The following is a 16,598-nucleotide window of genomic DNA, read 5'->3' on the forward strand; positions in this document are numbered from 1 at the left end:
ACGACACCGCATTAGTAGGGCGGAATCAAGTCCTAGACAAGAAAAGTTAGAAACTTAAAGTCCTAGATTAATTGCATGTTTCTAGCTCTGATGATATCAGTGGACCCGACCTCTTGACGAGCGACCTAGCGCTATTCTGACTTAAAAATCTCAAAGACAAGTGCCAACTTGAATCATTTTCACCAGCCTGTCAAGATATTCATGGAGACCTACCTTGGCCTATATAGGGATGATCATGAACCGAGCTAAAATGATGTTATTGCTAGCTAGGAAAACCTTTAGATATCCTGAATCTGCTGTACAATTTTGTTAAAAATTACTCCATCATCTTCCTCCTCAGAGCAGTACCCTGCCTCTTGTATCGACTCCTCGCAAGTCGAAATTTGCACTAGATCATTCCGCCCATCAAGCTTATTGTCCCATCCTTTGGCTACAGCCTCCAAAGCATCCTGAATCCTGTTTGGCCAAATGTGCTGCCAGAATTCCAAAACCCTCTGGTAGTAGAGGTCGGTTATGCAAACGACACTCGGGTCATTGGATACTGAATGATCAATACCACAACTGTCAACCTTGGCTGAAACGGTCGCTTGGTCTCCGGTTAGCACAAAATCCTGAAACATGGCGACGACGTTCTCCAACTGATTCCTTGCCTCCACATCTACATTGAGGATCTCGAACTCTATCTCGTCTGGCTCCAGTTCTGTCACTGGGTCCAGCCAGTATATCTGATCGGGATCACCCGGCCAAGGACCATACCCAGGTCTATCTAGACATGTGTGCTTTAGATCTAGCGCAGCAAATGTTGCCTGTCGCACCATAATGATGTGATGGTTGATATCCAGACGGTTGCCATACGCTTTCACGTAATAACCGAGCTTCGTTACAATATCCTGGGGTGTATGGTCTTGTGGCTCCTCACGGGGATGTGCAAGCCACTTCATTCTCGAGGTGAAAGGGGTACAGCCATCCGGTGAGCACAGACAAGAGCAGTTATCAATCGAAGTCGATTCAGCTAGATAATGCTCTACCCTGTCTTTTGTGATATCTTGACAAGGGCATTCGCAGGCATGTATGCCGAGAATGTCAGCAAGAACGAAGATAGAAGGCATCGGGCTAGTGAATCTGTAGCTCCACTTCCATAAAGGGGCTTGATGTTCAAATAGCCACATTGCGTACTCGAGTGAAATGTAACGATCATTTGGGTACAAAAGCGCTCTGTCTAACGGAGAGCCAAGATCTTCATCGGCAAAGAGAATTTGGAAGTCGTAGTCAACGAAGAGAGTTGCATCTTCTGGGGTTTTTAAGTCGAAAAATATTGACCTGGAATAGTTGTCGACATCTTGCCAAGGCTGTCGAGACAGATCCACGAAAGTCGACAGCGGTCCCAAACCAACGACTCCTTTTTCGCGAAGCAATCTATCCATTTCGATGGCGTCTCTGTCGAGTACTTCTTCCAAAGCTGTAAAGTTGCTGAGCTCTGTGATCGAAAGGCTGTTTTTGGCCAAGTCTTTTAGCTGTCGACGACGACTTCGCAGCTCTTTTGCCACAAGTGTTTTGCAGTGCAGAGAAGCTTCAGAGAAGCACCCTTCCGTATTGACTGTATGATGGGTTTGATTAAAATCGCGGTGGGGTATGATGGGACATCCAGCAGTCAGAATGACACGAAGCGGTAATGTGCAGGGACAGCACGATTCATCCAAAACATCCCCTGAGCTACAAATCTCACGACTGACTTGAATTGCAAGGTGAAGAACAGTCGCGTCATCAAGGGTGCGTCGAATCCAGTCTTCGGGCTTTACTTTCTTGGCGAGCACTTTCAAGATATCTAGCCTATAAATGGCTATGTGTAACGGCGTCTCCCCATAATAACTTAGCTCTTCAAGCATGTTCGGATGTAAAGAGATAATCCGCTCCACTTCTCGTAAATTATTTTGGATGATTGCTAAACCTAAAGGACCATAGTGAACTGCTCTATACAGTGAGCATTCTAAGAGAATAGGAAGGGAGCAGCAGATTATTGAATAGATAATGGAACTTACTTCTTGCAACGCTTTGGTTAAGATCGTGATAATCAAGGAGTCCACGCCTATCAAGCAGTGGATAATATGTATATCTGGAAGCTGCTGCTTCATCCCCAGCATTCAGATGGCGATATAGAGAGGCAGGAACAAAGGTCCCTAGGATGAACTTGTGTACTGCCGCTCTGAAAACTATTAACTTAAGGAAACGAGTATTTTTTGGGGCACATACTCTCCAAAACGGCTGCGAACTGTGACAGATGTACCCGAAGCAACAAGAAAATCGAGCAAACCTTCAAACGTTAAGCGGACGAAGGAGGAATTTGCTCCTTGTAAAGTTTTTAACCAAAAACCTAGCTAGAGACGTTAATGGAACAGTCCGTTATGCTTTGAGATCAGCTGGCCTTACTGAGTCGATTAGGAGATGAAGTAGGGTATAATTCTTTTGGGTTACATCATTAGGACTTGCTCTCCCCGAGCAAAACAACTCTTGAAGCTTTCGCTGAACAGCGCTCAGAATTATTCTGGATCTTGTCTCATTCATGTCCTCGAGTCTGCTTGCGCGACGAAGAAGAGACATGACTAAAAATCCTGGCGCGACTTTCTCATCAACCACTGGAAAGTAAGTAAAAGAGGGGCTGATACTGAATTTTCCTGCCCGAGCACGAGTAGTGAAAGACACTTCAAGCCCCCTTTTGAAGACAGAAGCAAAGCCTGTAAAACGGATGGTCCGTGTCCTTTCGTAACCTGATGGCATGAGAAAGAAAACACAGTCTTTTTCGTGACAGTGATCGGATAGCATCTCTTCGGCGAAATGAATTGAGCCTAGAGCAAACCTTTTGTCTTGACGCATGCGCCGTGACGGGCAAGAACACATCGATACGAGATCCCTTTTGGCAAACACAGTAAGTTTCCGGTCATTCTCACCGGTCGAAAGATGGTTGCCTTGTCCTTCAGAGTGATCTTGTAAACGCTTTTGGCTTGTTCCTGTGCGATCTTGATATCTTGTAAGTTCGGCCGTATCGAGAAGAGACTTGATTTGAGCTTGCATCTGGGCATGCTGGTACGCGATCTGGTAAGAGATCTGGTCGAATCTCTGGTTGACATGGGGAATAACAGAATCAACGGAAGTTTGGAGAACGGGGAGGGCCAAATCGATTTTCGAGATAGGCTGGCGCAGTTCTTTGATAGCGGTCGAGGTAACAGAAGTAATGACTGTGTTTTTCTGAATCTCGATAATTTGTTCGTTTAAAGTCTTTCTGGTTAAAGATTCCCCATCTCTAAGATTCGTCAGCTGGAGTAATTGATAATGATTGGGTCGCCCAACAAATGAAGTATTCCTAAAGTCAGATCAAGCGTTGTCGAAAGCCTATTCAAAGCTCCATCTAGAATTTCGATATCGGGCTTTTTTAGCGGATATATAAGCTTCTTACATCCACCCTTGATCTTTTCTCTTGTACGCGCGTGAGAAGTCGATGATGCAACACTGGTAGTGGTGGCGAAGACTTTCTGTTGAAGGGTTTCCAGCTCTGTCAGTGCTTTTTGGCATTCTTTGAGACTGGCATGAGCCTCTGATGCTGACGCAGAGAGCCCTGGGTCAAGCTCGGAACGTTTGAGAGCGGCTTCAAGTGATTGAAACGTGCTTTCAAAGCGTTCAGCCTGACGCACAAGTCGAGCGCGGTCATCATCGTGACCGTTGAAGGCTTTCAGATACTTGGTGAGACTAGATGTAACTGTGATTCCCAGGGGAATAATAGCCAGCGCCAGCTCTGCCATAGTTGCTAGACCATAGAAGGATAAGAGGAGGAAATAAAATTCACACGAGCGATTTGTGAAGCGGATAACAGTACTAAGTACAAAGTACAGAACGAGGCTACCAATGATATTCTACTACGTGTCTGAGCCACTGCAGGGCATTATTCAGGATTACGAAAACAGATTTCTAGCAAATCGATAGGTCAAAACAGCAGTGAACTAAACGCGATTATGCCCGAGTACAATCACTGTTGCAATCCGCCTCAAGCCACTCCTTGGCGGCATTGCTTACGCATGAGGTTTTGCAATTTCGTTGTGAATTACTTCGGGCTGTGCTGTGATTCCTGCCACCAACATCTGATGCTGCTTGAGACAGGATTTATGGATAAAACCGGTAGTAAAACCTGTGATAAATATTAATATTTATTTCCTAGTCTAAGCCGCCTCTCTACAGTCCTACGCAAAATTTGCGATGAATGGATAAGCACCAGCATAGCGATAGAACAGCGACCAAGGCTCACCTATGTGGTTACATTTTTGACAACCTATTTGTCTGATAGCGCCATTCTACTTCCGAATACCAAAGCTTTATCTCCGGCAGGGTAAGGATCTCGCCCGATCTGCCGGTGCAAGATTGCTCTAGGCTTTAGAGGACTAACCTACGATTTCAGTCTATTATTCATATACTAAGTTCTTATACAAAACCAATCGTGACGCTCATACCCGGCGCTGTATAGTGCGAACTCGTATAGTATGTTGTACTCCTGTCTTGGAGTATCTTGCTACATGTCCACATTTCGAAATTGGCGCTGACGACAGTGCAGATGCGAGTAAAGAACCTGGCTCTTACTATCTGAGATATGCATATCGTTCATCAGAGAATACTAGATGGGATAGAGCTCGCGTTGAGACACGAATGAGCCAGATCCTCGTGAAATACGCTATGGACACCCTTAGCCATCATAGAAAGCAGTCGGCCTAATTCCATCTCCCGCCAACGGACTGCCATCGGCTGCTGTCTTGGGCTCGTTCAAAAAGGGCAGAGATTTTAGAGCTGCTATGGATGTAATTATTGCAAAATGGCTGAGAAGTGCGTTAAAAGACAAAGGAAAATATAGAGAGCTTTAAGAAAAGCAATAAGAACAGTAGTAGTATTAGCCATAGATTGCTACTATTAGGGCTTATTGGTAATCTTGTCGGGTAATGCGCCTCCTAGACCTTGGCAATGAGTTACTTGGATACTACTTGAGCTGGAGTCTTACGAAACCATCAGATCAAGGATACTTGGTTCTTCGCAACTAGCACAGCAATACAAGACTCAGGATTTCCCTCCCATCAATCCTCGACCCCTTCATTTTTATCACCCAGCTTCTCCACCTCTCGGGGTTTCAGCTGGCAATGACTGCCCGGCGCCTGTGACCGTCCAACAAATCAGAACTCGCAATTACAACGATAGCCCTGACATAAAATGAGAAGAGAACGGAATGTAAGATAACGGCTAGAAAGCTGCCGAGAAAGAATACAGCCACTTACGACCCGTAGCGCTGATGTGATAAAAGTCTCCACAGAGAGGTGAGACATCTATATTAGTGATCAACACCTGTCATCCTCAAAGGAAAGCTTTCAGCTCAGCCAAATTCTAACTATCTTAATATTCACAGCAATAGCGTGGCTCTCAGGTAATAATATGATAGAATTTCTATGCATCATCGAACCATGGCTGTCACATAAAGACATGAGTTCGTAGGAGTTCCCTCGACTAACCTAATCAGGTAGTTCAAGAATGCGCCACGTCTGCAATGGGCGGAGCTGAGGACGGCATGGCCCGTTCTAGTGCACGAGGCTGCATTATCACATAGTCTATCACTTGCTGATATGTGATATTGCCCAAACGCTGTGCTTTGATACGAGGGTGAGGTGATCGTTTCCGCTTTTGTGCACGGCACTGAGACATTGGACGGTCAGCTTCGGGCCCCTCCGCGGCCCGTGGCTAGCTGGATGAGCCTAATACGGTGAATCATATTCCTTTCTGGTAAGCGTGCGCAACTCCAAACGTAGGCCAAGGACGAATGAGAGAGTGCTCATAGGTCTGTCGTACTTGAGCCTCTTGAGTTCGAGGATACAGGCCGGGGAAGAGACCATATGCGGATGTGATATCCAAACCTTCTCAAACAATATTGGATATGGCATCACATTATTGTAATTACAGCAAACGAAATGACCCTTTGAAGAAAACTTTCAGCTGAAAAATATCAGCCACCGAGGAACACGTCAGGCTTCCCGTGCCCTCAAACTTATTATAAATATCTGTAGATGTCCTCACCACTGGAATAAACCATCAACCATCAAACACTTCATTTGACTCAGCTCAGAACCACTCTAACATCTCTTAAAATGGCTTCTCCTGTCCCCATTAAGTTCAGCGAAATCACTGCCACGTATTACAGACTGACTGGCAAGCTCATGCTGCATGCTAAAGGCACCATACCCGGGTTCTTCCTCACTCCCTCCTTTGAACAGGAGCTCTGGATAGGCGCCCTTAAGTTTGCCGTCATCGCTTATAGTGGTGGCTTAACCAAGCTCCCCCACAAGAAGGAGGTAGAATTCGACCGCGAATTTCCAATTCATCTACCCATTCCCGACTTCAACAACAAGTCGGTCTTGATCAAGACCGCCTTTGGCACTTCTGATATCCCTATTAAGTATGTTGACTCGGACAACTCTACTTCGGATATTATTGTGCCTCTTCTGGCTACCGCAGATGACACCGCTGCTCCGGCTAGCAACCCAGACAAGAAACCTGGCTACAACACAACTATCCGCCCACATAAGGATTATTATCTCACGGACAAGGGTACCCTTGACATCACAGCTGAGGTCCCCAAGCAGCCAAACTCTTGGGTAAACATTGATTTCAACCCCGAGTTCATCAAGCTGGTCGCTGCCAGTTATGAAAAAGGGTTTATCAAGTGGACCATTGCGTGGGAAAAGGTTCCAGATCTTTCACACGACCCTCAGCGCGTCAGTGTCATCACCACCGTCGAGCCCGAGGTTAAGATTCAAATCTGGCCTCCCATTCCCGACTCCAAAGACATTCAGCCCTACCTTATCCATCGCATGTTTATGGGTGGAGATCAGAAAGAGTGAGACGACTACCAACTGATCCTCGATGAGCGCATGTAGCCGCTCTTCTTTGAAGACATGGTGTCGGGGGAGATGGGGAAATGGATTGATAGTCTAGAGGAGAAAGGGGAGGCGTGATCTCGCATTCTCTGTCGCGGCTGTGTATTTAATTTCGAGAAACACCTGGGTTTTATGGTCACAGAACAGATATTGTCAACCGTTTCTGTCATATTTAAATACGATTGCGTTTGTGAATCGTTTCGTGCTACGCGACTCAAATGAAACTAAGTTGTCTCTGGAAATTTAAGCGGTCAGCCACATGTATCAAATGGATATAACGCACCTGGCTAACAAACTTAGACACTAGCCCGAGTGACACTTTTGTTCCTGGTGCTGGTTCAAAGCTTCAGATTCGTTAAATTCCAAAATGCCTTTAGAGCTAGAGAAGCCGCCGCTTTGACGGTTGAGAAGTATCTGGCCACCAATCTCAGGTTCTATGCTCAACAAAGACCTCTATTCCTAGTGTAGAAAGAAATAGCAATGCAGCCGATCGTCCCCTGTAGCAAAGGTCGATCTCTGCAACGCAGACCAATCGTATCTGGGCCCCGCATATTTTCAGCACTCCTGTGAGACATTGGAAGGCCTCAAAGTCTAAGGCTGAGCCCTGGTAAGCAGCTGCAGAATAGACAAGTATTGAAAACCATCTTGCGGTAATCTAAGTATATTGTACTATTTACATTTAGATCATATGAATGGAAAAGCCAGAAATACCGGGCATTATGTAGATTCCTCAATATGTTTCATGGAGATGCGTCGATTACCGTGAGCTACATCATGACTTGCGATATGAAGTCTGAAAGATAGGCTAGATGTGTGATTTGCAATTGAGACTTGTAACTGAGAGCTTAGGTCAGCAGAGAGAATGTAGCTACAACCTGAACATGTGTTTTGTTAACACCCATTTATTACCACTGCTGTCAAGATATAGTTATTCGTCCTGCTTGATACTGTTGAAAATATTTTGTGTGACAACAGGAGCGACTTCAAGGACCGTTTTCCCAATATTTCCAACAGTAGCGACAAAATGATCAAACAAGCCATTCTGCATCATTTGATCGAGAGGTATAGCTATTAGGCTTCGTAGACAAATGTCACCGATGAGAGCTCTGTGACACAGAATCTCGATATGAGTCGACATGTCGGTGACGCTCAGTTCTGACTCGCCGATGGTTCGAGTAATGTCGTCCATTTTGGGAGGTGTAGCAACTAAAGCGGTTTTGACGATGCTTGCAAGAAACTCAGACATCTCATTACCATCACCTTGATTTGTATACCGTGTAAAAGCATCAGTAAAGCTTTTGGCATGGTCGGTCAGAGAACCGCTCACGGGAGGGAGCTTTGGGTAGAGTCTTGACATTCCCTCGCCCGCCCCTTGCGCATTGACTGAGATCCGAAGCGCTGACTCGACAATTCCAGGAGTGATGAGTTTTGCAATCCTGGGAACAACATCCTTCGTCTCGGGGAATTGATCCTCCATCTTGTCGAAGATTCTGTAATCGTTTACCTTATGAGGATCCATCTTTATGATTGTCTGCATTGCAGCCTCTGCGACGATCGCACGTGCAGCACACTGTCTGTAGTTGACATGGACGGACCCAACGTCGATTGAAGTGTCTGCACCCAGCTTGCTTATCACACCGAGTGCGGTGCCTGCAACGGCAGCGATAGGACCGCCAACCTGGCCCATGAAAGGGAATCCAGTTCGTAATATCGAATGATCTACTCTTTGGCCGACGCTGGTAACCTTCCTGAAAATTGCCCAAAAGGTTTTACCGTCACTGAGAGGCTCTTCTGTCACACTACCCTCTGGGCGGCCTATGGTCATGGTGTATCTGATATCTTCGCTGCCAGCAGGAGCACGATCCAGGCCAAACATGACAGCAGACATGCCGCTTAGATAGGTTCCGAATCTACCCCGAAACACAGTTGCTGTGTTCCTGGTTCCGGAGCCATATGAAGAGACGCCGATAGCCTTGCTTTCGCCGCTGATGAGGACTGGGGATCCGGATTGACCTGATACATCTGGTCAGTATCGTGAGTATTTCGGATGAAAAGCCACTGCTCACCACTTGCAAAAGATATCGTGTGTTCGAGCAAATTGAAAGCCGTTTTCGACAGATCGCAATCTATCCTTTTGGTCATCTCATACATTTGCGCTCCTCGTTCATCACCCAAGAATTTGTCGCACGGGTATCCAACCACGCTCAAAAGCATCTTGTTCACGATCCCTGCAGTGGGTTGCTGGGCAATACGCACTATATCGTTGAATTCTTCCACTATTATGAATGCGACGTCACTTGCGAGGTTGGTGTCACTGATTATCCAGTCTTTCGGAACGACGACCTTGAGACCCCTACGGAATTGAAGGCCGGCCTGGTCAACAGAGTTCTTGCCATTATATCCCACGAAAGCGCGGACCTGGACAGCTTTGCCAAAGTCGTGTGTATGGTCGTAAACGCAGTGGGCGGCGGTGATGATGAGATGGGGCATAATTAGCCATCCTGTAGCTTGAGCATGACGCGTGTCGCTGGCATCCTGGCCTTCAAATCGAATCTGGAGCTTGACAATGGCTAACAGAAAGTTAGGTTTGGAGGTTGTCGACAATAACATGCCTCAGGAACCTACAATGATATTTCCCTCCAGGCCGATAGTGCACCGGATCAACTAATGTTCGTGAATCATCATCAAAGACCGTCGGAATTCCATCTGCTTCAGGTCCTATGGGCAGGACGTCTGTCGCCGGTGTGCGAGGTACGTCTCGGAGAGGCCATCGAGCGTAGGTTCTCTCAGGATTGGATGAATTCATAATGGTATAGAGCGTAATAGAGTGAGAGGATGCTGTAGAATGCGTAAGAGAAGATTGAGGGGATTCTTTCTAGAAATGGTCTGGTGATTCTTTAAGGAAATCCCACTTGGGGATTAGACATTAGACGCTAAAAACTGATAGCGCCTGGCGTCTTTCAGTTCGAATTTACAGGCCTGGATGGCTCTATGGCCTAGCTGATTGGTCAGGTAAGTTCAGCAACTCCTCGAAGAACCCCTTCAACCCCACCAAGCACAGAATCACAGATACGAGCAACGTGCATGCCATCATGCCACGTTTCAGCAGGTACCAGTGTAGCGATATTGGACTACTAGATGCAAAGAAGTGTAATGCTTGGCGCATACACCAATCTATCTCAGATTAATCATATGTTCTACCCCAAGATCGCCTCGCTGTCAAAGTACGACCCTCTAATTCATCCGCCTGTCCCCTCCTCGTAGATCTGGGTGGAATTAAAGTTTCCATAATAATATCATTCCTATCTGGCTCTGTTTCTTTGCGCTGAGTGATCTCGATGAACTGGCCCAATCGTTTTCTCCATCCAGGCAGAGCCCCATCTCCAATTTGTCAGCTATCACACTGGACTTAACGAGATAGGAGATTGATGTTGACTTACCAACCATAAGACTAGCAAACTTGAGTATTACGGGAACCCATACGCAAACCGCTACTAGCTGTCCAAAACCCCATTTGGATAGAGCAACCTTGCTCTCGTTGCCTGATTCCCCGCCGCTGAGCAGATGCATAAATGCCGCAAACTCTTGTACGCCGATTGCGCCCATAACGATAGTAAGGACCTCCATCGGGATCCAGATAGTTTCTGTGAAGAGCACGAAGAACCTCTGTGAATCAGACGAGTTCAGACGGAAAGGCAGGCTATCTGTCAAAGCATGGGCCTTGCGAGATAACCATTCAGCCTGCTCAAAGAGATTCATCCTGATCATAGCAAGGATCCAATCCAGTATCAGGAATACCATGATTACATGCATGGGTGCCTGCGTCCTGGAGTGAAACTTGAAGAAGTTCGCCGCATCTCGATCTAGATAGCCCGACTTTTCATCCGTAGTGGAACTAGAGCCTCCCGCTGCGGGCTTGTTGAACGTCTGACAGAACGTCCTAGGTCCGATGTGGTTTCCGCAGCGTTCTAGAGACGAAGATTCAGTAAAGTGCTTCAACAAAGAAGACTCATCGACAGTCTGGGGCCGAGCAATGAGCATAACAAGAACCCAGTTCATAAACACAAGAGCAAGTGTATACCACCAACGGTTGTGGGTCTTTTGAAGAATTAGCTGGACAAACAGTAGGGGGTACATTCCCGCTGAGGTCATTCCCCTCACAGTGAGGTTGTTCGTCAGCCAGGAGAGTAGCGAGCTGATGTTACCAAGTCCCGTTCCGCTGGAACTTGAGAAGGTGACGATAGCAGCTATAGAGATAGTACCGAGAAACACAGCTTGAGCTTCCTGAAGATCGACAAGAGTCGACGCAACTGTGACTCCGAAGCTACTCCTGGTAACAATTTCCTGCCATTGGAAGGCCGTCTCGAAGGCGCCGGCAGGTCCATGGAATGGAAGAAGCGAAATCAATGTGAAGTTCCTTGTCCAGGTCTTGGCGATCTTGTAGCAAGATGCAAAGAGCAGAACTATCGTGAACTGTATCAGATATGCCACGATTATCTATATGCAGTTAGCAAAATCTTCCGGTCTTAGTGATGTGAACTTACGCCAGGTCCTGCAATATCATAATCGATTCCAGGATCAGCTTTATTGCAATACTCAGCACCCATGATTCTGCCCAGGTCCCTGATATTGTCTGAGGTGATCGCCTGGCACTGAAACGCCCAAAGATCCTGAGGACACCCTCCAAACTTGGAGTCTGAACATGACTGAAGCGCGCATTTGACATACTTCAACAATGCGCCCCGTCGCCAGAACTCGTCTAGGCGCCCAATGTTAAACCTTCTATCCACCTCTTCTAATGTCTGGTTGCTAATGGTATCAGGCCCGCGATTGGTAGTCATCATAGCGACGGTCGCCAAGGTAAGGCAGTTCCATAGCGTTTCGGGGTTCGAAAACATGTGATCTTCGCTTCCACATGCTTTGTAACAGTTGGTAACATTGTCAACCATACACCCGCTCTCGATCAGTCTAGCAGGGACATCAGCATGGTCGATGATGGCGGGTAGGCGATAAAGCCATGCGACCTCCCATGCTCTCCAATCCTGGGGGATGGTGAATTGTTTGAATGGGCTGTCAGTGAAGTTGAGCGCCGGGAGGTACCGGAAACTTCTTTCTACCATTTTGACGGAACGCGGATCTGCTTCAAGATTAATTTCTGATGAGAGGGGCATACATGGATGCGGAGATCAGAGACTGAGGTTGTGTCCTGCTGCCCGGAGAGCCTTATTTATTGTCACGCTCTCATGCACCTCGCCACTGCCAAGATCAATATTGATCTGCATGTCAGCATTGGAGTTGGGGAGCATTGCGGTGGCCTCATTGATAAGAACGTCTTTATAAACACCATAACTATTAATAGGATACAGGCATCTTGTGCAATGTTGAAGAGTAGATTCACTTCTGGGTGATGATATTTCGTCTAATGGTGATCTTGTTCAAAATGTCATGAACTATCGGAGCTTAGAGTCCTGTATTGTTTTCGCAGCAACGAAGCTGGGTGCAGCACCAAGATCCTTGTCAAGCTGAAACCTCCCCTCGCACGACAGATGAGTTGGACGAACCAGCTGCGATGGATTCAGCCTCAGGCGCACTACCGGCTCATATACCTCCATCTCGCTCGACGATGGAGATTGATGTCCCCAGAGTAAAACGCCAGTATCATGCCGTAAATTCCACCGATCGGCCACTTATTCAATAACTTCCCGAGTCCCCAACCCTTATTGTCCCTCCCATCCGCATCAAGGCCGCTCTTTTTCACCTTGTCGTAGACGGTTGGCAAAGTCGTGGCGAAATAGCGTTCTCTGAGTCTCTCATACCACGGCCGATCGTACAATTCCCAGAATTGCTCCTCGGTGTAGTAGGTATGTGCGTAAAGCCACTTACGACCACCAAGTTCCATCAATTTCTTCTCCAGAGCCTGATTCTTCGCCTCGAACTCTTCTCTGTCTGAAGGACCCCAGCCCCAGACACCAATATTGAGCATTGGCTGCGACATGTTATCCTCTACGCCAGTATCTGAAGAGCTTTTCGTGACGGGATGAAAAGTAGGTGTTCGGCAGCCTCTCAGAGGACAAAGCCAAAGGGGCCATATTCCCAATTCTGAATCCACCCAGTCAATAAACGCTTCAGCGGTGTCGTATGGCAATGCTAGATCTTGAACCACGAACTGGTCTGAGATTCGACTTGCGTGAAGTGCATGATATAGTGTCCTGGTATGGGAGTAGTCATCCAGAAGCCAGCGGAAGAACTTGTTGAACGGGATGATCTTGAAATATGTGTATCCTTGGCGACCGACCCAAAAGGCAGCTCTGTCGTACCGGAAGAGGTATTCACCGAGTGGTATGTATTCCGTGACTGTTGAGAAGGGATGGAGAGACTCAGTCTGTTCTTTGACGTGGATATAGAACCAAGGGTCTTCTGCGTTGCTGAAAGTCCGTATTGGACAATCCACTGGCTTAGTGTTGATCAACTCGCCCGTAATGACAACGCCATGGTCCTTCGAATAGAGAATACCATCAACGTAATCAACATGTACTTTCTCGCAGCACTGCTTCGTTATCGAGATAGCAGCCGACACACTGTCAACTCTGCGATACGTTGTCTTGACAAATTTCTTCGCTTCGATGAGTCTGACCTGTATCAACGTCGTCAATCCTAGAGTCCCAGCCGCGCCTGCAGCACCATGAAACAAATCTTCATGTTCTTCTCGCGATGCTCGGACTACATCTCCGTTTCCAAGTATTATCTCCACAAAGTCGACCGTTTCGTTGAAGAAGCCATGTCGAAATGAGCTGCTTTCCCCAGATGTCCCTGCAAAGCCTCCTCCTACTGTGATCCCTGGGAATTCCATCACTACCGGAGGTACCAGGCCGTATGGCATAGTGGCTTCGACGAGTCTATCCATCGGTACATTCGGCTCCACAAGACAGGTTCTTTGCGCAGTGTCCACTGAAATAAGTTGGGATAGCATGCTGATGTCGATGATATTCGCGTCAGTTGCATGGCGAGGACGGGTACTGCTGGAAGAACCATGAAAGACGCGGTATGGCTGGCGGAGCTTGTACAAGTCGCCTATTTTATCTGCAATATCTTGAACAATTTGGTTATGACGCTCCATGGTTTGAGGCGAATGCATAAGCTGTAAAAGACTTGAACATTGGACAGATTGGCCAATATGTATACTCAAAACTTTGTCTGTCTCCATATTTAAGAACTTGCACCCAGGCTAATTTGGTAGACTCCCTACCTGGCAGCATTCGAGTAGGAGAAAAGATGGTGCAACTTTGACCAACATCAAAATGATCAAACTGAGACAGCAGACGGGAAGGAAAAGGCGGTGATGATGCCTACACGCGACCTTACCTAGTCGATCCATGTGGCCGACTGGCACCCTGACGCCTTGTTTCAAAATCACAAGTATCGGTTACACATTCGTTCCACAGAAAGAGAAAAACTTCTCATTCACAAGTATAATATGTATAACCAGCCATTCTAAATCTATCGAGTCTAGACCGGGACTGAGCATTCACCCCGGGCACAAGTAACACCATCTACCACGCTGTTTCACAACCTTACATCAAGCGTATCACAAATCTCCCTTAATCAAAGTCTTTCAAGTCCAAATCTTACCAAACGCCAGGAATAAATCGCCAAGGCACACGTCTGCAATACTCCGTCCACGCAGCACCATACTTAACCGAGCAGCTCCTCTCGTCCCGTATACACCGATGCACAAGCAACACCGTCATCCAAACCGCGTACGTCCACACCACAGCCCTTGTACTACCCACCAGCGCACAAGAGCTGAAGCTAAGAATCAGATCGCCCAGGTAATTCGCGTGCCGAGACCATCCCCACCAACCGCTGCAGAGGAGAAGACTCCTGTGCTGCCGGCCATCGGAGGTCCTGAAGGATGCGACTATGTATTCTGCCGGTTTACCCCACATGGTGCATTTTCCGCCTGTGCGTCGTACGATTTCTTTTTGGTGGTTCACGGACCGGAAGAGGATGTAACCTGCTACTCCGAGGGCGAAGAAGAATGCTAGATAGAGTGTTGAAGGTGATGATGGGTAGCGGCCCAAATATTGACCTTGGATGGTGTATGTTGTTGGCAAGAAGCAGAAGCAGCCCCAACTGAGATAAAAGCCGTAATGGTCGAATTTAACATCGATTGTGCGCAAATACCAGGATTCGTTAATGAAAAAATCCACTACGTAAATGGTCTGTAGTGCAGTGACAAGAATAAGCGAAGGTTCAACATATCCCTGATTCTGGTACTGATAGGCCATGTTCGAAAAGTCGCTGGATCACGTAAGTTTGCGATCTCGTACTGAATCAGCCAGACTCACATCAGGGTCCACACCATCATCCCAGCCCTGCCATTACTGAAAAGCTTAAGGTCAAAGTTCTCCCCCAACCTCGGGTTCAACTCAACGCCCATGAAGAAATCATACAGGAACGACCCTGTCCATATCAAAATTAGCGTTTAATTACACCAAAAACTCAAAAATGTGGTAGACTCACCGCTGAACTTCCTGTCTTCTGGGTGCGTCGGCATTACGTACGCTTTGACGAGCGCAAGTGCCGAAATAACGAACCCAGCCAAGTTCATAGCTCCAATCAAGCTACTCCAATTGCGGGGAATGAAGCCAGGGTCCAGAATCCCCAACCAGCTGAGGACTCCGTAGAGCAGATGCGTCACGATCCAGGCTGAGAGGCCGTTGATTTTGTAGCTGAGGAGATAGCCGGCTGGTGTCAATTGGCCTTGGTGTTGCTCGCCGGGGAGTAGGCAGTACAGAAGGGCTTGGATTCCAACCCAGCAGATCACTGCGGCGATGCCTTTGGTGGTGAGATGAGGACCGTACTGGGTGCAAATGGTCCAGAAGCCGTGTTCTTTGACGGCGTCTGCGAAGAGGGAGAGGGATCCTTCGTATTCGGCCAGTGTGATGAAGATTGATATCGAAGCCATTGGGGCGAGAAACAGAGGCGATGCACCAACAAGAGATCGCAGCCACGACCTCCCAAATGCTGCACGACCCCAAACATCAGCACCCGCCAACATCTGAACCTCTGTCGTCAGCGCCTTCGCCTCAATGGGCTTCTTCTTTCTTTGTGTCGTAATAGTAGTCGTCGAGCCAGCCATCGGCAAGCCCTCTGCGGTTCTTGCCATGGTGCGTGTGTATATTGTATACAATGAAGTTAAGTGTGAGAATGTGAAAGAGGAAGAGAATGAATGTGTAGTACAAAGGGATGAGATGATGATAATCACGGCAGTTTTAGTGGCTGGGGCATCGTCATCGATCAGCGGGTGGATCTGTCACCCGGCCATGGTTAGAGTATGTATTCGTGGCTTGAAATTATGTTGGTTTGAGTTATGCAAGCGGACGCGTGTGCGCGGGCGCGTTGCGAGCTTAATTGTTTGGCGCCAAGATAAGGCAGATTGAGACATGTTGGTGGCTTGAAATACTGTACAGGGTAATACAGCGTAAATAACGAGAACGAACTGGCGGTGAATGTGAGACATTTCGGGTGCTAGATACATTCAATGATCTGTTGAGATTAAAGTCTTGTTGTCCGGCGTCATTCTGATGCTCAAATGATACGAATTGTCTTTGGCCGAGTCACGTTCTTGCTAGTGCAACG

General features: G+C 47.3%; 6 protein-coding genes across 6 annotated transcripts; 1 reads left to right on the forward strand and 5 right to left on the reverse strand.

The window, feature by feature from the left end:
• Positions 1-278: 278 nt before the first annotated feature.
• On the reverse strand, positions 279-3,794 carry FMAN_13264 (uncharacterized protein; the record flags this gene model as incomplete). The annotated part of the gene is made up of 5 exons (XM_041832711.1): positions 279-1,966; positions 2,040-2,203; positions 2,251-2,375; positions 2,428-3,298; positions 3,346-3,794. The coding sequence occupies 5 exons, from the start codon at positions 3,792-3,794 to the stop codon at positions 279-281; spliced, it is 3,297 nt and encodes a 1,098-aa protein (XP_041683147.1).
• A 2,373-nt stretch (positions 3,795-6,167) lies between these two features.
• Positions 6,168-6,920, forward strand: FMAN_13265 (uncharacterized protein; the record flags this gene model as incomplete). The annotated part of the gene is made up of 1 exon (XM_041832712.1): positions 6,168-6,920. One exon carries the CDS (start codon positions 6,168-6,170, stop codon positions 6,918-6,920), a length of 753 nt encoding a protein of 250 aa, XP_041683148.1.
• A 964-nt stretch (positions 6,921-7,884) lies between these two features.
• Positions 7,885-9,762, reverse strand: FMAN_13266 (uncharacterized protein; the record flags this gene model as incomplete). The annotated part of the gene is made up of 3 exons (XM_041832713.1): positions 7,885-8,969; positions 9,023-9,526; positions 9,582-9,762. 3 exons carry the CDS (start codon positions 9,760-9,762, stop codon positions 7,885-7,887), a joined length of 1,770 nt encoding a protein of 589 aa, XP_041683149.1.
• Positions 9,763-10,140: 378 nt separating this feature from the next.
• FMAN_13267 (uncharacterized protein) lies at positions 10,141-12,076 on the reverse strand (the record flags this gene model as incomplete). Its single annotated transcript, XM_041832714.1, has 3 exons — positions 10,141-10,337; positions 10,397-11,453; positions 11,501-12,076. The coding sequence occupies 3 exons, from the start codon at positions 12,074-12,076 to the stop codon at positions 10,141-10,143; spliced, it is 1,830 nt and encodes a 609-aa protein (XP_041683150.1).
• Positions 12,077-12,546: 470 nt separating this feature from the next.
• On the reverse strand, positions 12,547-14,073 carry FMAN_13268 (uncharacterized protein; the record flags this gene model as incomplete). Its single annotated transcript, XM_041832715.1, has 1 exon — positions 12,547-14,073. The coding sequence occupies one exon, from the start codon at positions 14,071-14,073 to the stop codon at positions 12,547-12,549; it is 1,527 nt and encodes a 508-aa protein (XP_041683151.1).
• Positions 14,074-14,581: 508 nt separating this feature from the next.
• On the reverse strand, positions 14,582-16,125 carry FMAN_13269 (uncharacterized protein; the record flags this gene model as incomplete). The annotated part of the gene is made up of 3 exons (XM_041832716.1): positions 14,582-15,257; positions 15,305-15,419; positions 15,480-16,125. The coding sequence occupies 3 exons, from the start codon at positions 16,123-16,125 to the stop codon at positions 14,582-14,584; spliced, it is 1,437 nt and encodes a 478-aa protein (XP_041683152.1).
• Positions 16,126-16,598: the final 473 nt, after the last annotated feature.

Source organism: Fusarium mangiferae (genome assembly GCF_900044065.1).
Source record: "Fusarium mangiferae strain MRC7560 genome assembly, contig: FMAN_scaffold007, whole genome shotgun sequence".
NCBI lineage: Eukaryota > Fungi > Ascomycota > Sordariomycetes > Hypocreales > Nectriaceae > Fusarium > Fusarium mangiferae.